General features: G+C 40.8%; 2 protein-coding genes across 2 annotated transcripts; one reads left to right on the top strand and one right to left on the bottom strand.

Moving 5' to 3' along the window:
* Nucleotides 1–2,742: 2,742 nt before the first annotated feature.
* On the bottom strand, nt 2,743–3,666 carry LOC106488047 (olfactory receptor 4M1-like). Its single transcript, XM_013946879.1, has one exon. It carries the CDS (start codon nt 3,664–3,666, stop codon nt 2,743–2,745), a length of 924 nt encoding a protein of 307 aa, XP_013802333.1.
* Nucleotides 3,667–15,443: 11,777 nt separating this feature from the next.
* LOC106488044 (olfactory receptor 10A7-like) lies at nt 15,444–16,394 on the top strand. The gene has a single exon (XM_013946876.2). It carries the CDS (start codon nt 15,444–15,446, stop codon nt 16,392–16,394), a length of 951 nt encoding a protein of 316 aa, XP_013802330.1.
* Nucleotides 16,395–19,637: the final 3,243 nt, after the last annotated feature.

Here is a 19,637-nt window from a genome sequence, read left to right as displayed (position 1 = left end):
CAAAGGCAGGAGGAACAGGCCCTTGCTTCCACCTTTCGTCACAGTAGCTCTGACCTTGAACTCAGCCAACTAAACTCCTAGAAGGAGGGGAATGCACTCAGGGCCCTGACGGTACCAGGACTTGGAAACAGCTGGAGAACTGCTATACTATAGGATTTGGTCTCTGAAGATGTTGCTTCACTTCCCTTGACCACAGAGGGGGCCAAGGGCAAAACAGCTTTAAACCTACCACCCCAGCCTATGTTCAGCATTATGAAAAGGAATGAAATTATTCTGTATGGGAACATATTATGTATGCTCCCACATATGGATTCCTCAACTAAATTCTGATAATACCCAGTGAAGATCTACCACACCTCTCCCAAGTATATGAGGAACTTAGATTCCTAACTTGCACAGACATACCTGTATTTATATCCTGAAGATTATTAATCTGGATCTGAATCCTGTCCTTGGGGAACAAGGCTGGTGCATCAAAATCACTCTTGGAGCTGTGGGGCAGTTGGCTTCTAGATGCAGAAGTGCTCTATAGATTATAATGGGACATTATACAGAACTGGGTGAGAACTGGTGGTTAGTGCCTGTGCCTTATGATTCTGAATCACTTTGCTTAGGGCAGCAAGGAGAACTCACATCTCTTTTCAGCCAGGGTTCATGTATCTAATGGAGTCCCAACATTAGGAACATGGCCACTTGGGGTTCCCTGCGTTGTCAGTGGAAAGCAAGAGGCTATTCATGTCCTACTTATAGGCAAAGGGCAATCATAGGTATTCTAAAAGGATCTTTATCACTATTGTCTTAGACTTAGAGTTTCTTGAAAAAGAAGGAAGGAAGGAAGGATGGACAGACAGACAGATGTACTGAGCAAGGTATTGTGGTTTATCTTCAGATATGAACAAGCACTTTGGGCACAGTACTCTACCATAATTTTTTTTAGAAATTTTGCATGTGGGAAGAGGTTTTTGAGACTAGCATATACTGACACTGTATGTTTACAAGCTTTAATTTAACCATCAGAGATAAAAGACAGTCAGACAAGACTTTCTGCTGAAGCATTTCTGAGGAAAGGCTACTCACCACCTGATTTTAGACATTTACAGTGAAGACGTCTTTGTCTGAGATGCCTGTGCTAGTGGATGGTGAGGAATAGGCACATGAGAAACAGAATTTCTTTGAATTATTTTAAATAGATGCTTTAGGAACAGGTGTTTTTCTCTTTTTTTCTTCAGACTAAATCTTACAGGGCTCAAAATGGGTAGTGTAAAAGACAGAAAAAAATTATTGACATCATAAATGTGTCATGTTTTGGGACACTTTAAATGAGTATTTTTGCATAATAAAGCATCACTGCAATGAGGTCAAGTTCCCCAAAGGGATCAACAAGCATACGACTGAGGAATGTTTGGTCGTTTTAACCTACAGGGACTTTTTCAGTTGTTCCAACCTGGCTCATGCCCGCCACTGTCCCTTTAGATGCCTTAAGGTGTAAATGACACTTTCCTGGGACTGGTGGATATAATACAGAACATGCAGACTGGCAACTTTCTGGAGCTGCGGATCAAAGGATGGCCTCAGAAGTCTAAAAAGAAACCTATGCTTAGCAAATGGAATCATTCTCTCTTTGTCTCTATAATATGTTCTTTTGCCCAAGGTTAGGTCAAAGAACAGTTAAGCAAGGGGATAAATAACAAAAGAGCTGCTTCACAGGCAACTCTATTTGGATACTTACAGTATGCCATAGAAAGTGTTTCATGAGGACTGAGAACACTATGATCTGTGGGGGTGCAAGGCTTTCTGAAATGTTGTTTAAGGACTGTTCTTTGTGGATGGAGCCATACTTAGTACACTCTGTGTCTACCCTGTCCATGGTGTCTGCACTGCAGCAGAAAAACCTTCCTTTCTGAAATCCTAATTTCCTCACAAAGGGAAATGTTTTGCTGATTTCACCTTGGAATCAAACTAAGAAGTAATCAATGTGGATGACAGGACGAGTACTAGGGGCAGGATAGAAATGTCTAAGGCATGGTTTATTCCATCCTAAAGTTGACACTAAAGTTGACACATCTGTTCTGCAGATGCCTATGCTTGGATAGATGAATCCTGTAGTGACTTCCATAAGGCTAAGTCCATATTGTCTTTGATTTTTACTTGAATGTTGACTTTTGATACCAGATTTAAGTGGCCCACCTATGCTGCATGAAAAGGCAAAGCATGGCAATGAGCTAGATCATTCAGGCATTTATGCATTCTCCCTTCACGGAGAGACAATCAGTTCACTCAAGTATAGAGTCATGTCAGAGGAAGGCAGTGCAGACTGTCAGAGATTCAAATCTAAGTTGAAATCGTGAACATGCTTGCTACCTAACTTTGGCTATCTGCATCTAGGCACAGAAAATTTCTTCTCAAAAGCTCATTCATGATTCTATAAATGCTGCCAGACACTTGCCAGATAATTTCTACAGAAATACTAATAGAAGTTTAACAGCAGAACTTCATTGCATAACTGAGTTAATTCTTCTACACAGGATAGTCCTCCTCCAAGTTATTTGCTACAGGTTTTAGAGGCACGCTAAGGCTTTTTAATAGATAGTAGGAAATTATTCAGTGCTTACTTAACATATGTATTATGTAGTTATATAACATACACTATGGAGCTGTTCCTTAGAAAATTGTACTAACAAACCAAGCAAAAAAATATAAAAACCTTTCATTTCTTTACTTCAAAATATTTAATTTTCCACACTAAAGTATGTGTTTTCTGATCAGCTTCCACATAGAGCTTTTGATCTCCCTGTTCCGCAAGGTGTAGATCATGGGATTGGTCAAGGGGAAGATGACTGTATGGAAAACAGCAACAATTTTTTCCATCGGGACAGTTTGGAAAGGTAAGCCATAGATATACGTAGCTGGGCCACACATGACAAAGACCACAATGATGTGGGAAACACAGTTCGAGGCTACTTTGCTCTTTCCCTTGGAGGACTGTGCCTGGAGCTTCAGCAACAGGACAGTGTAAGAGATAAGGAGAAGTGCAAAAGACATGATGATGACAGCTCCATTGTTGAGGAACATCAGAAGCTCCACCATGTAAGTGTCAGCACAGGCCAACTTAACCAGCTGATGGATGTCACAGAAGAAGTTGTCCAGGACGTTGGGGCCACAGAAGGGGAGATGAATGGTGAGAGCAAATAGAGTGATACCATGGATGAAGCCCCCACCCCATGAAGCTCCAACTAGGACACAGCATACCCTTCGGTTCACAAGTCTGGTGTAGTGGAGAGGTTTGCAAATGGCTACATAACGGTCATAGGCCATGGCCATGAGCAGGAAAGCTTCAGCTGCTCCCAGGAAGTGGAGGAAGAAAAGCTGAGCCATGCAGGCGCTGTAGGAGATGGTCTTACGGTGTAAGAAGAGGTCAGCTAACATTTTGGGTGGGGTGACAGAGCAGTAGCAGATGTCCAAGAAGGCCAGATTGGCCAGGAAGAAGTACATGGGGGATCCCAGTTGGGAATCCCTCTGAACTGTGAGAACAATAAGGATGTTGCCTGGCAGAATGATCATATAAAAGAGTAGGAAGAAGAAGAAGAGAACCATCTGAACTTCGTGAGTTTGTGACAATCCCAACAAGACGAACTCTGTAACCATTGTATAATTCCCTTGCTCCATTTCCACTGTAAAGAACCCTGAAAAACAGACAGAAATCATGGAAGACAAATGCCAGTGCAAAATTACAGAAGTGTTTAAGCAATCTGAGACATATTTAGATTGCCTAAAATAGACACCCTTTGCCCATTGCCTACCTTTAGGGAACTCCTAGTGGTGAAATACTTGATCATCAGTAATTTAGATTAATTAAGATTAATTTACTTTAGTAATTTATATGCCCCTACTAACTTGGGCATTTCACGCACCTCCATGCGTCTTCAGATGTTCCATATTTTCTCTGTTCCCTGAGAACTGGCACCTGGATGGAACATAGGTCATAAAGTATCAGTCCATTCTCCCATGGTATAGGCTAATTTTTGTGGTTTACAGTGTAGATGTCTTCATCTGACCTAGTCCTTCTCTTCTTGACATAAAGAAGTAGGCTCTTCTAGGGTGTGATACATTTCATTTTAAGGCAGACAGCTAAAGAAGGCTAGATGAAATGCACTCTAAAATTACTTGATTAACCTAAAATTACTTCTTTGATTATAAAGGGAAACTAAGTATAGATTACTCACATCTGAAGAAAGGAGTATGAATACCTTGGGGTGAATTCATCTGACAATTACAAAGTTATTATTTTCAATTGGACAATCTAAAATGTCTTTATAGCTAATGGTGTTGGTTTAGCCAGTGTCGGTATAGCCAGTTCAGGAAATGACTTGTTTCATCAAATATTTTCTCTAGAATAGTCCAGTTCAATTATTTTTTAAGAGTCCATTTTCCCAATTGTCTTTAAAGGGAACTAAGGATGCCTAGCTCACATACAGACTTCTAACTTTGTTCACAGAAATCCCATAGTGGTGTATGATTTTCCAATGAAGTCAATAGAACACTGGGAACATAAATAAAAGTCCATTATCTAAATATCATTATGAAATTACTCCTCTGTGAATCAGCATGAAGCCTGTCTGGAAAACAAATTGACATTTTCAATGGAATGGGCCAAATTATTTCATTTTCTTATCTTTTGAATTGAACTCCGAATGTTGCCTCCTCCCTCATGAAGATTATGAAAATTTGTCAGATTTTTTTTAGAAATCTTTCCGGTTATTTTAGTCCTTTTGTTTCCCCTGCTTCTTTTTCTTCTTTAGAGTCAAGGGAAGGTTGTATGAGGTTTTTGCTTCCAATTTTTTTTAACATCTTTCTTCCATTTTGCTACAAAGAAGGTATGTTTGCATGCATGGCTGTCTGCACATTACTGCATTATCGGCTTGGCCAGCAGAGTTGATATAGAGAATAGCATGTACTGAAAATAGGGGACAAAATACTCAGACCTGTAAGTAGCATTCAGTTTTAGAACAGTTATGGTTTATCTCCAATAACAAGACCAGTAAGAAATAAAATTGGTCTTGACAGCTGAAATTAAAAAAAGAAAAAAGATGGGGGGAGGGGAGGGGGAGAGAAAGTGACAAAAATAGTAAAATAAAGAAAAGGAAAGGAAAATAAGAAAGGATTAGAGAAAAAGAAAGAGGAAAAAAAACCCCTTATGTCACTTTTTGATATTTCCTTCAAATGTCAAAATTTCATGCCATGTCTTGAAATAAAAAAATGTTTTTTTTTTCTTGGCATTCTCTGTGTTTTCCCCATGTCTTACTTTGTTACTTGGATAGCTGAAGGGCTGGTTATGCTGGATCTGTGCATAAAATGGTCCATCTTATCCACTATTGCATTTCTCAGCTGACTGGGAATTCTTATTACAGGCACCTGGAGCTATGTTTCTCTTTGTCTCACTATAATTCTCTCTCAGTGTTCTGATCAGCCTTGGAGCTAATCTAACATCCCTTCCTGTCCTATCACCTGAGAACAAGATTCCAACAGGAATTTTCCACTCCACGCTGCTGTTCTGTATCAGACAGATCCACTTAATCCAGTACAACCCTCTCTCCTCACCTTTACTTTCTTGCACAGGCTTCTATGCCGAATCTCATCTTCTCTGGCTTTTTATCCATGACTCACCTGCACTGCTTTGTATTCTCTACTGTCCCTCGCTCAGCCCTAACCAGCAAAGAACCAATCAAGGTTACTACCTCCTTGCTGTTCCCTGCTTTCCCACTTCAGAAAGGTGGTTAATATTTCTGAACTTTTCTGCATACTTCTCCTGTGATACCAAACTGCCTGCATCAGTATTCTCTCCATTCTGCAAATGAAGATAATGATTTACCCAGTCTTCCTTCCTCAGTGAAAAAGACTGGGTACTCTGAACTCAAGTCAATTCCTTCTTCTGCTTCGTATTTTCTCTGCTACATTTCAATCTTCACTCATGGAAACAAATTTACTAGGAAAGCTATATAATGCAGCTAATTCCTGCACTTTTCTTCTTACTTGTCTCTTTTCAACCTTTTAAATGATTCAGTTCAACAAGAAACAGCTCATAGAAGACCTAAGATTCAGATCTTGTCTTTTCTATGTAAAGCCATCCTTTCACGAGTTAGTCACTTATGGGGCCTTCATACTGCCTAATTTCAGATGCCAGTGATGTACATATCTACATCTGAACAAGACAACATAGTTACCTGAGGAACACAGGGGAGGAAAAAATATACAATTTCTCTTAAAAAATGTAGAGATGGAATTCAGCTTCCTAAATATGGTTTTCTAGTGCCATTTTATGCACTCTGGAATAACCTGCCTAACCTTCAGTTTCTTGTCCAGAGGATGGGTTCTATATCTCACCAGCCAGCTTCCCAGAATGTACTGTATGCTTATGTTTAGCTATTTGAATTCGACTCTATGTGTCTAGTTTTGATGTTGAACTGTACCTCTGTCTTTGGACAGAACAGTTGTACCTATAATCTCTGAATATATCCCCCAGTTATATATGACTGATATGTCATTACTGAGACTAAATTTATGTGTCGCTATTATAGAGAGAGGTTCCATCTGCTGCTAGGAGGATGGCAAATAAATCCTTGCTGGCTCTGCTGACATCTTCATCAAAGGGTAGCAGACAATTCTTTAGGTTAATTCTGATGCGCACCTGCAGATCTCAGTGAGGTGGGATTCTGGGCTTTCACTAGCTGTTTTCTGCACAATTGGTTATGGGCACCAAGGAACATATGCGCTGATTCAAGAAAATTCATTGTTAGTATAGCTATAGTTTTAGCAGTCTAATCAAAATATAACAACTATTTATTAGTAGTCCAGCCACAATAATACTAACATTCACTCAATTTCTGTTTAAGATCACTACTGATAAAATGAAGTTAATAGAAACAAGTATCTGTACCTTATCCTTGCAAATAAGTTCTCACCCTTCCAGTCATCCACAGTCCAAGGTCAAGTGTCCTTCTTCCTCAGGCAAGGTGAGTTGTCAACATCTCAAATCCTGTACTGGGAGGAGTACAGTGTTGCTGCTGGGGATTCCTTCTTCATCCATTCTGAGTCCACTCAGGACTATTTTTACTGACATCAGTTTTACCAGCACTTCCTGAATCATGTGTGGATGCAAGATAAGCAAGACCTGAACTACCCTAATTCCTACATCTCTCATTCCCTGTCTTACCAAGTCCTTACAAACAGCTCTCCATCTACCCAAGTCCTAGCTTTACTCCACTCCATGACTCTTCAAGTATTTCTTCAGCTTCTTGCAATCCCAGCTTTAAAATCCTATGAAATATCTGCTAACAGCTTCAATATATATATATATATCTATATATCTATCTCCCTTTCTGGAGCTCTGCTGGTAGTCCACCATGCTGACCTGAAGTTTTCTCACTCTTCTGGCTGTGAATCCTCTCCCACACACCCATGTATTCAGTTCTGCTTTGCATGCACCTGAGCTTTGGCTTTGTTATATTCCAGACCCACTCACAGCAATTGGTCTTATTGTCAGATTGTCAGCCCAAGCAACTACAGGCAGCAACCACATTGCCTATGATCCTAGTTTCTTCACTCACCACCTGCTGACAGAGAAGGAATATTGAGGTCCAGAGGACGGAGAAGATCACATTTTGTTTCTTTGCAGCCACTAGATGTTGTTATCTTTGTCTCTTTGGAGACAACTGATTGTGTGTATCATCTCTGGTTGCAAAGGTGAAGGTTACAAAAGTGTGGCTGGCAGCTGTGATTGTGGAGCTCCAACTCCCAGAGGTTGTAATAAAAGCTTTAAGGTGTAGAATTTTATTTATAATTATTTATCAATATTTACTAATTATTTATTTTAACATTTTTTATTCTTGGTCCAGGAGATTGCTAGAGGTCCCTTCTAACCTACTTTTTTATGACTCCATAGTTAATACTGTATTTAGATGACTGATAACTTCATGCTTCTGGGAAATCAATGAACCCTCAACCTCTGTCTTTTCATATTCTCTACAGACATTCTGATTTGAGAATGTACAGAAAGGAAAGCCATGATCTAGAACTATTCATCTCAGCTCATTTTCTGTCTTTTATGAATATGCAGAATAAGTTATCTATAGTGCACTGAGAAACATACCTAATTCCAGAAAGTGATTCCTTCCATCTTACCACAGGAATTTAATGAAGGCACTTACTTACCCATTTTTATAACAAATTTGACTAGCTGTCCAACTTTAAAATGGCTAAAGTTAGAGGACTTGAATCCTTCCTCTATTACTTTTATGTTTAATTATCTCTAAAGTTATGTCTCAAAATTCTTTATACACTTTGGAAACATAGTCCCTCATCTAACTGTACAAAACAAAGAAACTCAGCAACTTTATCGTTCTTCTCCTGCCTCAAAATGTTTCTTTCAATTTGTTTTGGCAGTATATCAAAGGGTCAGATGAATCAGAACTGGGAAATGCCTATTTCTCTTCACTAACTATAAAGAGCTTTTGGAATAACTAGTTCAGACTTAAAATATATACCATTTAGATGGTATATTAATTTTAGGTGGTATATTAATTCCAATGCAGATTTATACAGAATTATTTACAAGAGTTTAAAACTTCTTGCAATAAGCTAACAAATTTTTAAACTCTAATGAAGACAGGTTTTAAAAAGTCAATGTTATAAGAAGTTAAATTAAACAAGAAGTATACTCTAGGAATGCAACAGATTAATTTTCTGATTACAAAAGTGAAGCATAAAATACCACAGCAGGGACACATGCCACTGGATTTATTTGTCTGTTTTCTAGTATTTCATAAAAGTGCTGGTAGTGATGATAATTTTGCTAAACAAATTTTGCAGCACTACAAGCATCTTGTTGGCAAGGGGTTATGCTTACCACAGGGTTCCTCAAATGCCAGCTGCTTTTCTTAATCTAATGGGGCAGTGAACATAACTGCTCCTGTGACAGAAGGTGATCCTCTGGAAGGGACTTTCAGAAAACTTCACCCTCCTACAGTGCAAGAGACTGTGCCCCCATTAGTCCACAATGTGGATCTTTCCCAGGAAAAGTCACTGCTGGCACTCCACAGCCCTAATGGGAAGTTTGAAAGTCTGGTTTCACCCCTGCCAGAGGGAACAGCAGATCGAGAGCTTTGGGGTTAGGACATATGTAGAAGAGTACATATTTGCTAATTTAGACAAGACTTGAAACATATGTTTGGGGTGATGGTGATTTTGTGATTATTCTTAGCTCTGTCTTGAAGTTGTCACCATGCACAATACTTTCAATTCCCCCACTGTTCATATAAACAATATGAACACAGGGAAATTTTTAGAATGGGTCAGTTATCTCCTACAAAGCAGAAGTGTGCTGTGTTTTGACCAGACTTTCTTCCTGGCTGACACTGTAAAGGTGGCTGGAGACAGGGTACACAAATCCCTGCAGTCTATCCCCAACTCAAAAATTAGACAAAAAGAAGTACTATTTGACTGACCTAAATAATAGGGTTAATAATCTCTGTTTCGCTGAGAGTCTCACAGTGAATACAGCACTAGGGAATCCGACAAATGAAGAACTGTGTTATGCAGCGCGAAGGAACTACATGACAAACTGGGGTGGTCTGTGCTCAGGAAGATCACACAGAGTGAGATGACATTGTTCAAGGATCTGCTGCATGTTAATATATGTCATCCTCCCTGTCCAAGGGGGAAAAAAAAAGCTGGGGATTTTCTAAACTAAATGACAGCCTTAAATATCCCAAGACCTGTTTCCTGCTTTCACTTGATGAATATTTTTATGGAGTTAAGGATGTCAGGAAAGTATTTGGAGTGAGAGACTTTTGTGAGCTTTGTCATACATTGCAGAAGCTTATCTATTGCTGTAAATACTGTTGCCAGCTCTGCCTGTTGCACAGCTGTGCAGATTATATAGATGCAAGAATAAAGTGTCCTAAGTCCAAACTGCTATATAGGTCTGATGATTGTTTACAGAGGCACAAGGCCCTGGCTATCAAATAAATAAATAAATAAATAAATAAATAAATAAATAAATAAAAATACTTGACTATGGTTTTATGTGAGAGGTAGAAGGCTGGAATGGTGAAATGTGCTGTAAGAAGATCTTAAATGTTGATCAACAGCACAATTTCATGTCTGTCATCAAAAATCCAGAAGCAGGTAAAGTTTATATTTTCTATGACATGGATTGTATGCAGTAAACCAGGACACAAGTCCCAAATTAATGTTTTGCCATGGATTTAGCACCAGAAGCACTGTAGGATGGAGTAGAATGGACAGAAAGGAAAGCTGAAAGGGAATGGCATATTAAAAGGGACACATGCCTTGTGGATTCTATTCACTTGTTTATGGACACAACATTTTGGGGCTACACTTTCCTAGTGCATAATGCCAAAGGCTATGATGGCTACTTCGTAGCTTCTGAAAGAAAGAATGGATGTGCAATTGATCACCCAAGTTGGAAATTTCATGTGTATAGCTGTTTCTAGGCTGAATAGATGTTTCATAGACTCTACATTTTTTTACCCATAAAAATAAGCAGCCTTCCTCAATCTCTGGGATTTTAGGGCTGTGAATGTTATTTCCTCCGCTTATTTAACACTGCTGAAAATCAAAATTATGTAGGTTCTCTTACAGGATGTTATGGAGTGGACAGCATGATACTAGAGGAGCAGTTCTTGCTATGACACACAACTAATTAGCAGAAGATTTTTGACTGGTAAAAAGAACTGAGTTACTCTTTGCCAAAAAAATGTAAAAAATTTGAGGGAGATCAGTGAGGCAGATCACACAGGAATGAGACTCTTATTCTGACTTGTCTCACATTCTATACATTCTATGAGAAAAAGGATGATGAAAATGTGAAGGTGTATAAATCTATAGATTGTTTTCAGTATTCTACTCTGACCTCTATTTGCATGGCCATGTACCAATTTACGTTCCTAAAACCAAGACAAGACAAGACAAATAGAGAAGAGAAGAGAAGGGAAGGGAAGGGAAGGGAAGGGAAGGGAAGGGAAGGGAAGGGAAGGGAAGGGAAGGGAAGGGAAGGGAAGGGAAGGGAAGGGAAGGGAAGGGAAGGGAAGGGAAGGGAAGGGAAGGGAAGGGAAGGGAAGGGAAGGGAAGGGAAGGTGAGGCCAGACCAGGAGAGGAGAGGTGAGATGAGGCGAGGCAAAGGGAAAAGGGAGGGAAGGGAGGGAAGGGAAGGAAGGGAGGGAGAAGGGAAGAAGAAAAAGAAGGAAAGAAGGGAAGGTATGACAAAGGACATGAAAAAGGGCAAGGTACTCAGCACTTTCTTCACCTCAGTCTTTACATGTAACACTGGCCTTCAGGAATCCCAAGCTTCTGGGACCAGAGTGAAAGACAGGAGCAAGGTAGACAGCCTTAGTGGAGAAGATTCAGATTACAGAACATTTAAAGAAACTGGACATACAAAAGCCATGGGACCTGATGAGATGCAACCACAAGTGCTGAGGGAACTGATTAAGTTATTGTGAAGCCACTCTCTATTATCTTTGAAAGGTCACGGTAACTGTGAGATGCTTCTGAGGAATGGAAGAGAAAATTGTCACTCCAAGCTTCAAAAAGGGCAAGAAGGAGGACCCAGGAAACTACAGACTAGTCAGCCTCATGTCAATTCCTGGGAAGGTGATGGAGCAGCTAATCCTGGATACCATTTCCAGGCACATGAAGGAAAAGAATATGATCATTAGTGGTCAACCTGATAGCCTTCTATGATGACATGACTGACTTGTTGAATGAAGGGGGAGTAGTGGATGTTGTTTATCTCAACTTCAGTATGGCTTTTGAAGCTGTCTCTCATAATGCCCTCATAGACAGGTAGATGATGTACAGGCTAGATAAGTGGTCAGTGATGTGGACTGAAACCTGGCTGAACTGCTGAGCCCATAGGGTTGTGATCAGCAGCAAAAAGTCCAGCTGGAGGCCAGGCACTAGTGGTGTACCCCAGGGGTTGATACAGCGTTCAAAACTGTTTAGCATCTTCATTAATGACCTGGCAGATGAGGTCGAGTGCACCTTCAGCAAGTTTTCAGATGACACAAAACTGGGAGGAGTGGCTGATACACCAGATGGTTGCACTGCTATTCTGGCTGGAAAAAAATGGGCAGAGAGGAACCTCATGAATGGGAACAATGGGAACTGCAAAGTCCCGTACCTGGGCAAGAAAAATCCCATGCACAAGTACACGCTGGGGATCGACCAACTGGAAAGTAGCTTTTCAGAAAAGGGCCTAGGGATTCTGTTGGCCATCAAGTTGGACGTAAGTCAGCAATGTGCCCTTGTGGCAAATAAGGCCAACGTATCCAGGGTTGCATTAGGAGGAACGTTGCCAGCAGGTTGAGGGAGGTGATTTTTTTTCTCTCTCCTCAGTGCTGGTGAGACCGCATCTAGAGTTCTGTGTCCAGTTCTGGGCTCTATAGTAGAAAGAGTCATGGACATACTGGAGCAAGTCCAGCAGAATGCCACAAAGATGTTGAAGAGACTGGAGCCTCTCTCATATGAGGAAAGACTGAGAGAGCTGGCATTGTTTAGCCTGGAGAAGAGAAGGCTCAGGGGGAATCTTAGCAATGTGTCTAAATACTTGATGGGTGGATGTAAAGAAGAAGGACCCAGATTCTTATTAGTGGTAAACGGACAGGAGGCAATGGGCACAAATAGAAATACAAGAAATTCTATATAAGAATAAACTGCTTTTACAGTGAGGGTGGTCAAGCACTAGAACAGGTTGTCCAGAGAGGTCATGGAGTCTCCATCCTTGCAGATATTCTAAATCCAACTGGACACAGTCCTGAGCAACTTGCTTTAGCTGACTCTTCTTGAGCAGAAAGGTTGGACTAGGTGATATCCTTATGTCCTTCTATTGCCAATAGGGGAAGTCTAAATTTCTGAACAATGAACTTTTACATTTTCAAAACTAGCTGCATGAATCCCACCCATAAGAGAGTTAGCAATGTCAAGAGAGTATACTTAAACCTAGAATGAGTCACATCTCAGAGGCAGCTCTGCTTTTTTCTCCTTGGCCAAAACACAGATGCATAGAAGAATCCACCTTTTCAATTCTATCCAATTCAATTACATTGAAGTTACTTTAACAAATGCCTTTTCTTCTCCATGAGGACAGTCTTCAGCAACTGACGTTAAGACATTTTTGAAAGGAAGGTGAATTCCATTTATGATGCTTAGGAGAAATAGTGACTGAAGTTTCATGGAAGGGAATTCATGTTCTAATGTCACAGGCAATTCAAATTGTGGCAGCAGAGTATCTATATTTAAAATACAAATTAAAATCTGCAACATAAGCTGTCTGCAGGAATCATCAGTCCAACACTGCCCCTAATGCAAGAAAGCAAAGAAAATGCTTCTAGTGAAATTTGCATAATCCTCTTTGGAGGTACTGGATGACAAAACTGCTAAAGGTAAGATACTTACTTCAAAATGATTATTGTGATTGCAAATATAGAAATCATTCATAAAACAAATCCAAGAAAAAGCTAATCCCAAAAACCTATACCTCCTCATATCCACAAAACAAAGAACACAGAAAGTGATAGGCGCTCTGCATTAGATACTCTGTGTTAGGTAACGAAATACTAGCCTGTCAGTTTAACAATGACTGCTATGGGTTTTATTAATTTTAATTAACAGCTAATGCCCAATGTAGTAGGATAAAATTTTTGTAAGGAATCAAAGATCACAGTTAAGAAGATTCCATTTTATTTACATCAATCAGATAAGCTAAGAAAAGTACTGTGAATGTGTGCCATTACAGACTACAGGGAATTTTTTCATGTTCTTCTCTCTTCTGTTACAAGAGTAAAATAGTCTATAATGAGGTTTCCATGAAACTTTAGACCTTCAATTAACTTACCCGTCTTTCATTTCTATGTCAATGGAAGCAATCAAATCCACAAAGATTCTCCTTTGAATACATCAGATTTTTAAATGCCTAAAAACATTAGGAGTTTCCTTATTGAACTTGTAACCTAAGTCATCTGTGACTGGAACCTCCACACCTTTCACTTCCATGCTCATGATCGAAAACCCACTGATAAAAGAGACACCTCATGTGAGTTAGGTTACACAAGGCAGAGAAGCTGGATTAAGTCTGTAGAAAGAAAAACTGGCTCATGAAAGCTTCACTGGAATTGTTCTTTTTGATGATGTGTCCTCCTCTATGTGCTGTGGTCTGTTGACCGTATCCATATGTCCAAAGTGGAAAAGATACTTCCCCTCACCCCGATATCAGGACACATTTTTTGTACAAAAGTACATTCTATGCCTAGAGATTTACTGGTATAGTAAAGTGGCTGGTTGCCCCTTGGGTAAGAGAGGATGAGCCTGAGAACTCAGAATTAATAACCATTTTCTCTTCTGTGGCAGACTAATTTTTTTTTCTCTTTCTGAGCATCAGTTTCCCATTCTGTGCAGTAAGAGAATACAAAATTGCCATGGCTGGCACAGTGCTGCATGAATATCCCACCTACAGCACACACAAAGAGGTACTAATCAGGGTACTGAGCTGAAGTGACCAACGAAGCAGATATTGCTCAGCTTTACCCGTTACATGTTCTTAGTTTTCTCCATGGGTATCTTTCCCTTTAATTATTCCTTCTTCTTTTGCCAGACTATAGACGGAATATGTTTTCTTGTTTTGTTTTGTCTTTGGTTTGTGGGTATTTCAGCTGTCAGATGGGCTTTCCTCCAATGACAGGAGCTGATCCGTCCTCCTCTCCCAGTTTCTAGTGGCTCCATCTGGGTGTGCTTTCCCTGGAGTTGGGCTCTTTGAAGTATTTCTGTCCCACTGGCTGTTGGGACAGGCTGCTAATGTGAGCCAAAATCTCCCATAGCCTGAGCTTCCCTGATTTTTGCTTAAGGGTTATGTTCCTCTAAACTAACTTCAGATGTCTTGGAGGAAGGCTGCCAGCCTGCTGTCCAGTCAGTAGAGAGAAAAAAGGTCCCATCAGAGCACAAGCAGATGTTTCTAAGGGAAGTGATGTCACTGCTCCTGGAGATAGCTGGATGCCTCACTGCAGTGCAGAAGCCGCCTATTGAAGCAGGTGGGACTACAGACCTGATGTTCTGGGGGAACAAAAGTTCTCAGAAATTAACCCTACACTGCTATGGGAGCCAACTACTAAATGCCAGTTCCTAATACTTGCATGCTTTGGTCATTACCCTACGTTATGAAACTTAGAGAGCAGTAACATTACACATTTTCAGCACATACAGACATTGTCTTTTTACTTTGTTTAGCTAAGACAGCCCTAGAGTTGCATTCCTCTTTTCAATGGCTCTCCAGGGATTTCCAAGAAACTCCTAGCTGCAGTAAATAGCTGAAGTGCCCTGATCTCGGTGGTGTGACTAAGGCTCTGAAAGTCTGTCTGTTTGATTCCTCCCAGATGAAGCCAACAGAGGGATCAGAACTGAGAAACCACACTCTGCTGACCGAATTTGTCCTCTCTGGATTGTCTAGCCACCCAGAACTGCGGAACTTGCTGTTCTTCACATTCTGCTTGATTTACACCATCACTGTCACTGGGAACCTTCTCATCTTCACTGTCACAGTGCATCCCACCCTTCGTACGCCCATGTACTTCTTCCTCCGGGTCCTGTCCTTCCTGGATATCACCACAGCATCGGCCGTTGTTCCCAAGATGCTGGTAAGCTTTCTGTCAAAGGAGACGAGCATTTCCTACATGGGCTGTGCCACACAGCTCTATTTAGTGATTTTCTTAGCAGTCACCGAATGCTACCTTTTGGCAGCCATGGCCTACGACCGTTATGTGGCCATATGCAACCCACTTAGATATGCAGTTGTTATGAACAGAAGAGTTTGTCTTTCTCTAGTCCTGCTGCCATGCTTTAGTGGTAATGTGGTGTCTGTGGTGCAGACAGCTTGGGTGTTCACACTGTCATTTTGTGGGCCCAACAAGATTCACTATTTCTTCTGTGATATTCCCCCACTCATTATGCTTTCCTGCGCTGACACCTCTTCATATGAAATGCAGACAGTTACAGCAACGGTCCTTGTCATCCTCACACCATTTTGTTTTATCCTTTTATCCTATATCTGCATCATCTCCAACGTTCTGAAGATTTCCTCCGCAGAAGGCAGAAAAAAGACCTTCTCCACTTGTTCTTCACACCTTATTGTTGTAACACTGTATTATGGCAGTGGAACTTTGATTTACTTATGGCCCAGATATGGTTTTTCACAAGATACTAAGAAAATTCTGGCTGTTGTATACACAGCCATAATCCCCATGTTAAACCTCATGATTTACAGCTTGAGAAATAAAGAAGTGAAAGGTGTCCTGATCAAAAGTATAGCTGAGCTGAAGAAGATATAAACATATTCTGGTTGAAAGGAATTTTTCTTTTCCTCTGTATATTTGGATTTTCTTGTATTTATTTTATGTTTGACTGCTTTTTAAAACCTAGACGTTTTGAAACACTTTCAAAAAAAGCATATCTCAAAGTCTACCCGGAGAATTTGTTTCCCCTGTCCAGTCTGAGCATATATGAATTTTTCTAATTCAGTATTCATGATACAGTGCCTTGCATCAGACTTGGGCAAATTCATTTTTTGCTATTATGTGGTTTTCTTTCTTTCCTGCACAGATGAAAGAAATATTCATTAATTCATAGAGATAGAGCCCAACACATACCTTTTAAAGGATGAGCACCTCATTATTTGACTTGGAGGACAGGGAAGAGAGGAAGAACACCTATGTTTCAATCTTTGTTTCCAGAACAGATAAAGCGTTCATATAGTATAGTCACTGTAATAGAGACTGAAACATGTCTTGCATGTACCTTGTCACCTGGGCCATAGGATCATTGTATTCTGCCTCTCTCAGCTGCTATTTCATTATGCCATGAATAACAGTTTTAAGAGGAGTGCCTGAGAGCTTCCTGAAAGCATCTTCAGCTAAGAGAGTACAGAATCTTGGCATATTCATGTGGGAGGAGGGAGGAAAAGAGCTCAAGCTTTCTCAGAGAGAGAAGGAAACTGATCTGCAGTCTCCTCCATGAGCAATGAATGTTCTGGGTCAGTAAGCGACTGTGTGAAAGTACAGCATCATGACATATATGCTACCTCAACCGGCAATTCAAAGCACCTGGGCTAGATTTCTGAAGGAAAGTACAGTACAGCACACAGGCAGCTTCCTTCTCTTTGAGTAGGCTCCAGAGACCCAGACTTGTCTTTTAGGCTTCCAAGAGTGAGTGGTGAGTGGGAGCAGAATTTGTTATTTAGTGAATTTAAATTTGCCTAAAAAGAATAATGATCATAATGAGCAAGAAAACCCCTCTCTTGAGATTCATCTCCATTGAGTTTAGCCCTCTTCCTTGTAAGGACAGAGAGTAAAAACAAGCATGAGTGCAGGTCTGTGAGATGCCTTCTTTAGCAGTCCAGATCTTCTTAAGCACCTGGTCCTTGCTGAGGATTTTAAAAAAGTGCTACACTCACAGGACTGGATGGAGATGCTGAGGTGTCAGAGCTCCTATATTTCTGTAGAGGGATTATGGATTGTCAATCCTTGGTGGCACCCACCACAAACTTCACCAAATGGAAGAGAACCTGAAAAGTTCCTCCTAGGTGGACCACAGTTTTGAACTGTTACATCTTGTCAGCTTACTCTGTTAATATCTGGCCAGCCTTAATTGTTGGCTCTTGCCATGGTCTTTCTCTTGGGCAAGTTTTTTCAGGAATATTTAGCCAGGTGCATAGAGTATACAAGCAGAATGTGTACTGTTTAAAAATATAAAACAAATTATATTATTTTACACACAGAAAAGATAATTGGCATGTAACAAGCTGTAAGGTTAAGCATTAGTATGCTCTCTACTCCTAGTAAGACACCTAAAGAGACTTTGTTGGCCAAGCAGGTGTCTGCCAGGAGGGGCAATATTATCCTCTGTGGTGGCTCCCTGGAAATGATTCTCGGTTTGCAGAGTTGCTGTTTACCACCAGTTCTGTCAGCACTGTTGACTAACAGCTCAACCTTATCATCTGATGATTCCTGATTAGCCAGCTAACTTACCAGCCTTCTTGGTTTTTTTTTCGTTTAGAGTCTTACACTTTTCCATGCTGGTGATTTCATTCCTGAATCTGTGAGCTAGCAAAGATCCTGCCTCAAAAATCCCACCTTTGTCTGTAATTTTACCTTTCTTCCCTCTCTACAGGCTTTCCCACAGGTCTTTTTCATCCGTCTGAATCAGTGTTACAGAGTTGGTCCATATCTGAAGTGCACCTTGGATCCTTGGAGCATAGGGAGCTGATTCCCTGGGGGTGGGGCGAGGCTTATAGTAGGATTTAGAGACAGATGGTTATAAAAAACAACTGGTCAGGTTCATCCAACTGGCATTTTAACAACAGCTTCTTCAAGAATTTAAGAACATGCATCAGCCTTCTGGGAGTTCTGCCACAAATGTGGTGGGATGGAGAGACAGTGCATGTCAGGCCCTTTTGCCATGATGGCAAGTTTACAGCAGCTCACAGAAAGATGTGATAGGTAGCCGGGGAAAGACGATTTTGATATTGAGTTGCCTGGCTGCCCACCTGATGATCCATTCCTTTGCAATGAATGATGTGATAAATGGACAAACTTCATGTCCTTTAAAATCCACGTGTCCTGTGTGCCTTCGTCCAGTTACATTCCTGATATCTTCATGAAGTAGGTTGTGGCATGCTCTTCTATACGTTGCAAAATAAGATGGATGCTGAGGAACGCCTTATCTGCTTTCTCACTGAGAGCATTCCTCTTATGGATCCAGAGCAGATGTAAGAAAGATAAAGAGTATTTTTTATGGACCTCTTCTCTGTGGATACCACACATTCTGTTAAAAATCAAGTTACATGGGATAGGATCCCCATGGTCAGTACAAGTAGCTGTGATTGGTTGGACCATGTTGGCTGAGTTCTTGGAAGTTCTTCATCGTACTAACAAGTATGTGAGCATTATTGCACATACCAGAACATCCTTGGCTTTAATATGGTCCTGAACAAGGTAAGACTTCAGGGAATAAAATGTTTTCCCCCTCATATAGCAGAGCTTTACTACAGTGTTGCAGAGTGTTTTGTCATGTTTATCTAGATCTTATAAAAAGAATGCATCAGGGCAACCCCTTCTCTGGCCAGTTGTTCTCTGTAACCCTTCTTGGGTCTCTTCCATGAGGAGCTGGTGGAGTTGGAGTTCAGAGAGATGATTTTTTAGGTGGTCCTGTTGACACACTCCCAACATGACTATGTGGCACATGATGTGGTGTGTGTGTAAGCCTTCCAAATCACCTGCTCCCTCTCAGGTTAGCTAGGTCAAAGGCAGTAGCCATGTGAAATCAGGGACTGGTGGCAGGTAAGCTCTTTTCTGTTCACTCACTACCCAGTACAATGGTGCAGGGGTCTGATGTCTCTCTTGATCTCTCCCTGCCATTGATCCTGCTTTCAGCTGCAAAAGTGCCTGAGCCATCAAGGGAAGGGGTGGGACTTCAGTGCTTCCTTTCATGCCACGGAATCATTGAAGCTGGAAGGAATATCTGGAGGTCTCTAGTCCAAACCCCTCACTGAAAGCACAGACAGCTGCAGCAGGTTG

The sequence above is a fragment of the Apteryx mantelli genome, unplaced genomic scaffold (assembly GCF_036417845.1).
Source record: "Apteryx mantelli isolate bAptMan1 unplaced genomic scaffold, bAptMan1.hap1 HAP1_SCAFFOLD_125, whole genome shotgun sequence".
NCBI classification, from domain to species: domain Eukaryota; kingdom Metazoa; phylum Chordata; class Aves; order Apterygiformes; family Apterygidae; genus Apteryx; species Apteryx mantelli.
Note: the sequence above shows the minus strand (reverse complement) of the source record. Positions and strands in the feature narration are given on the sequence as shown.

What these genes read in the sequence shown, in the direction of transcription:
- LOC106488044 (XM_013946876.2), top strand. Translation starts at nt 15,444, where the DNA reads ATGAAGCCAACAGAGGGATCAGAACTGAGAAACCACACTCTGCTGACC.
- LOC106488047 (XM_013946879.1), bottom strand. Translation starts at nt 3,666, where the DNA reads ATGGAGCAAGGGAATTATACAATGGTTACAGAGTTCGTCTTGTTGGGA.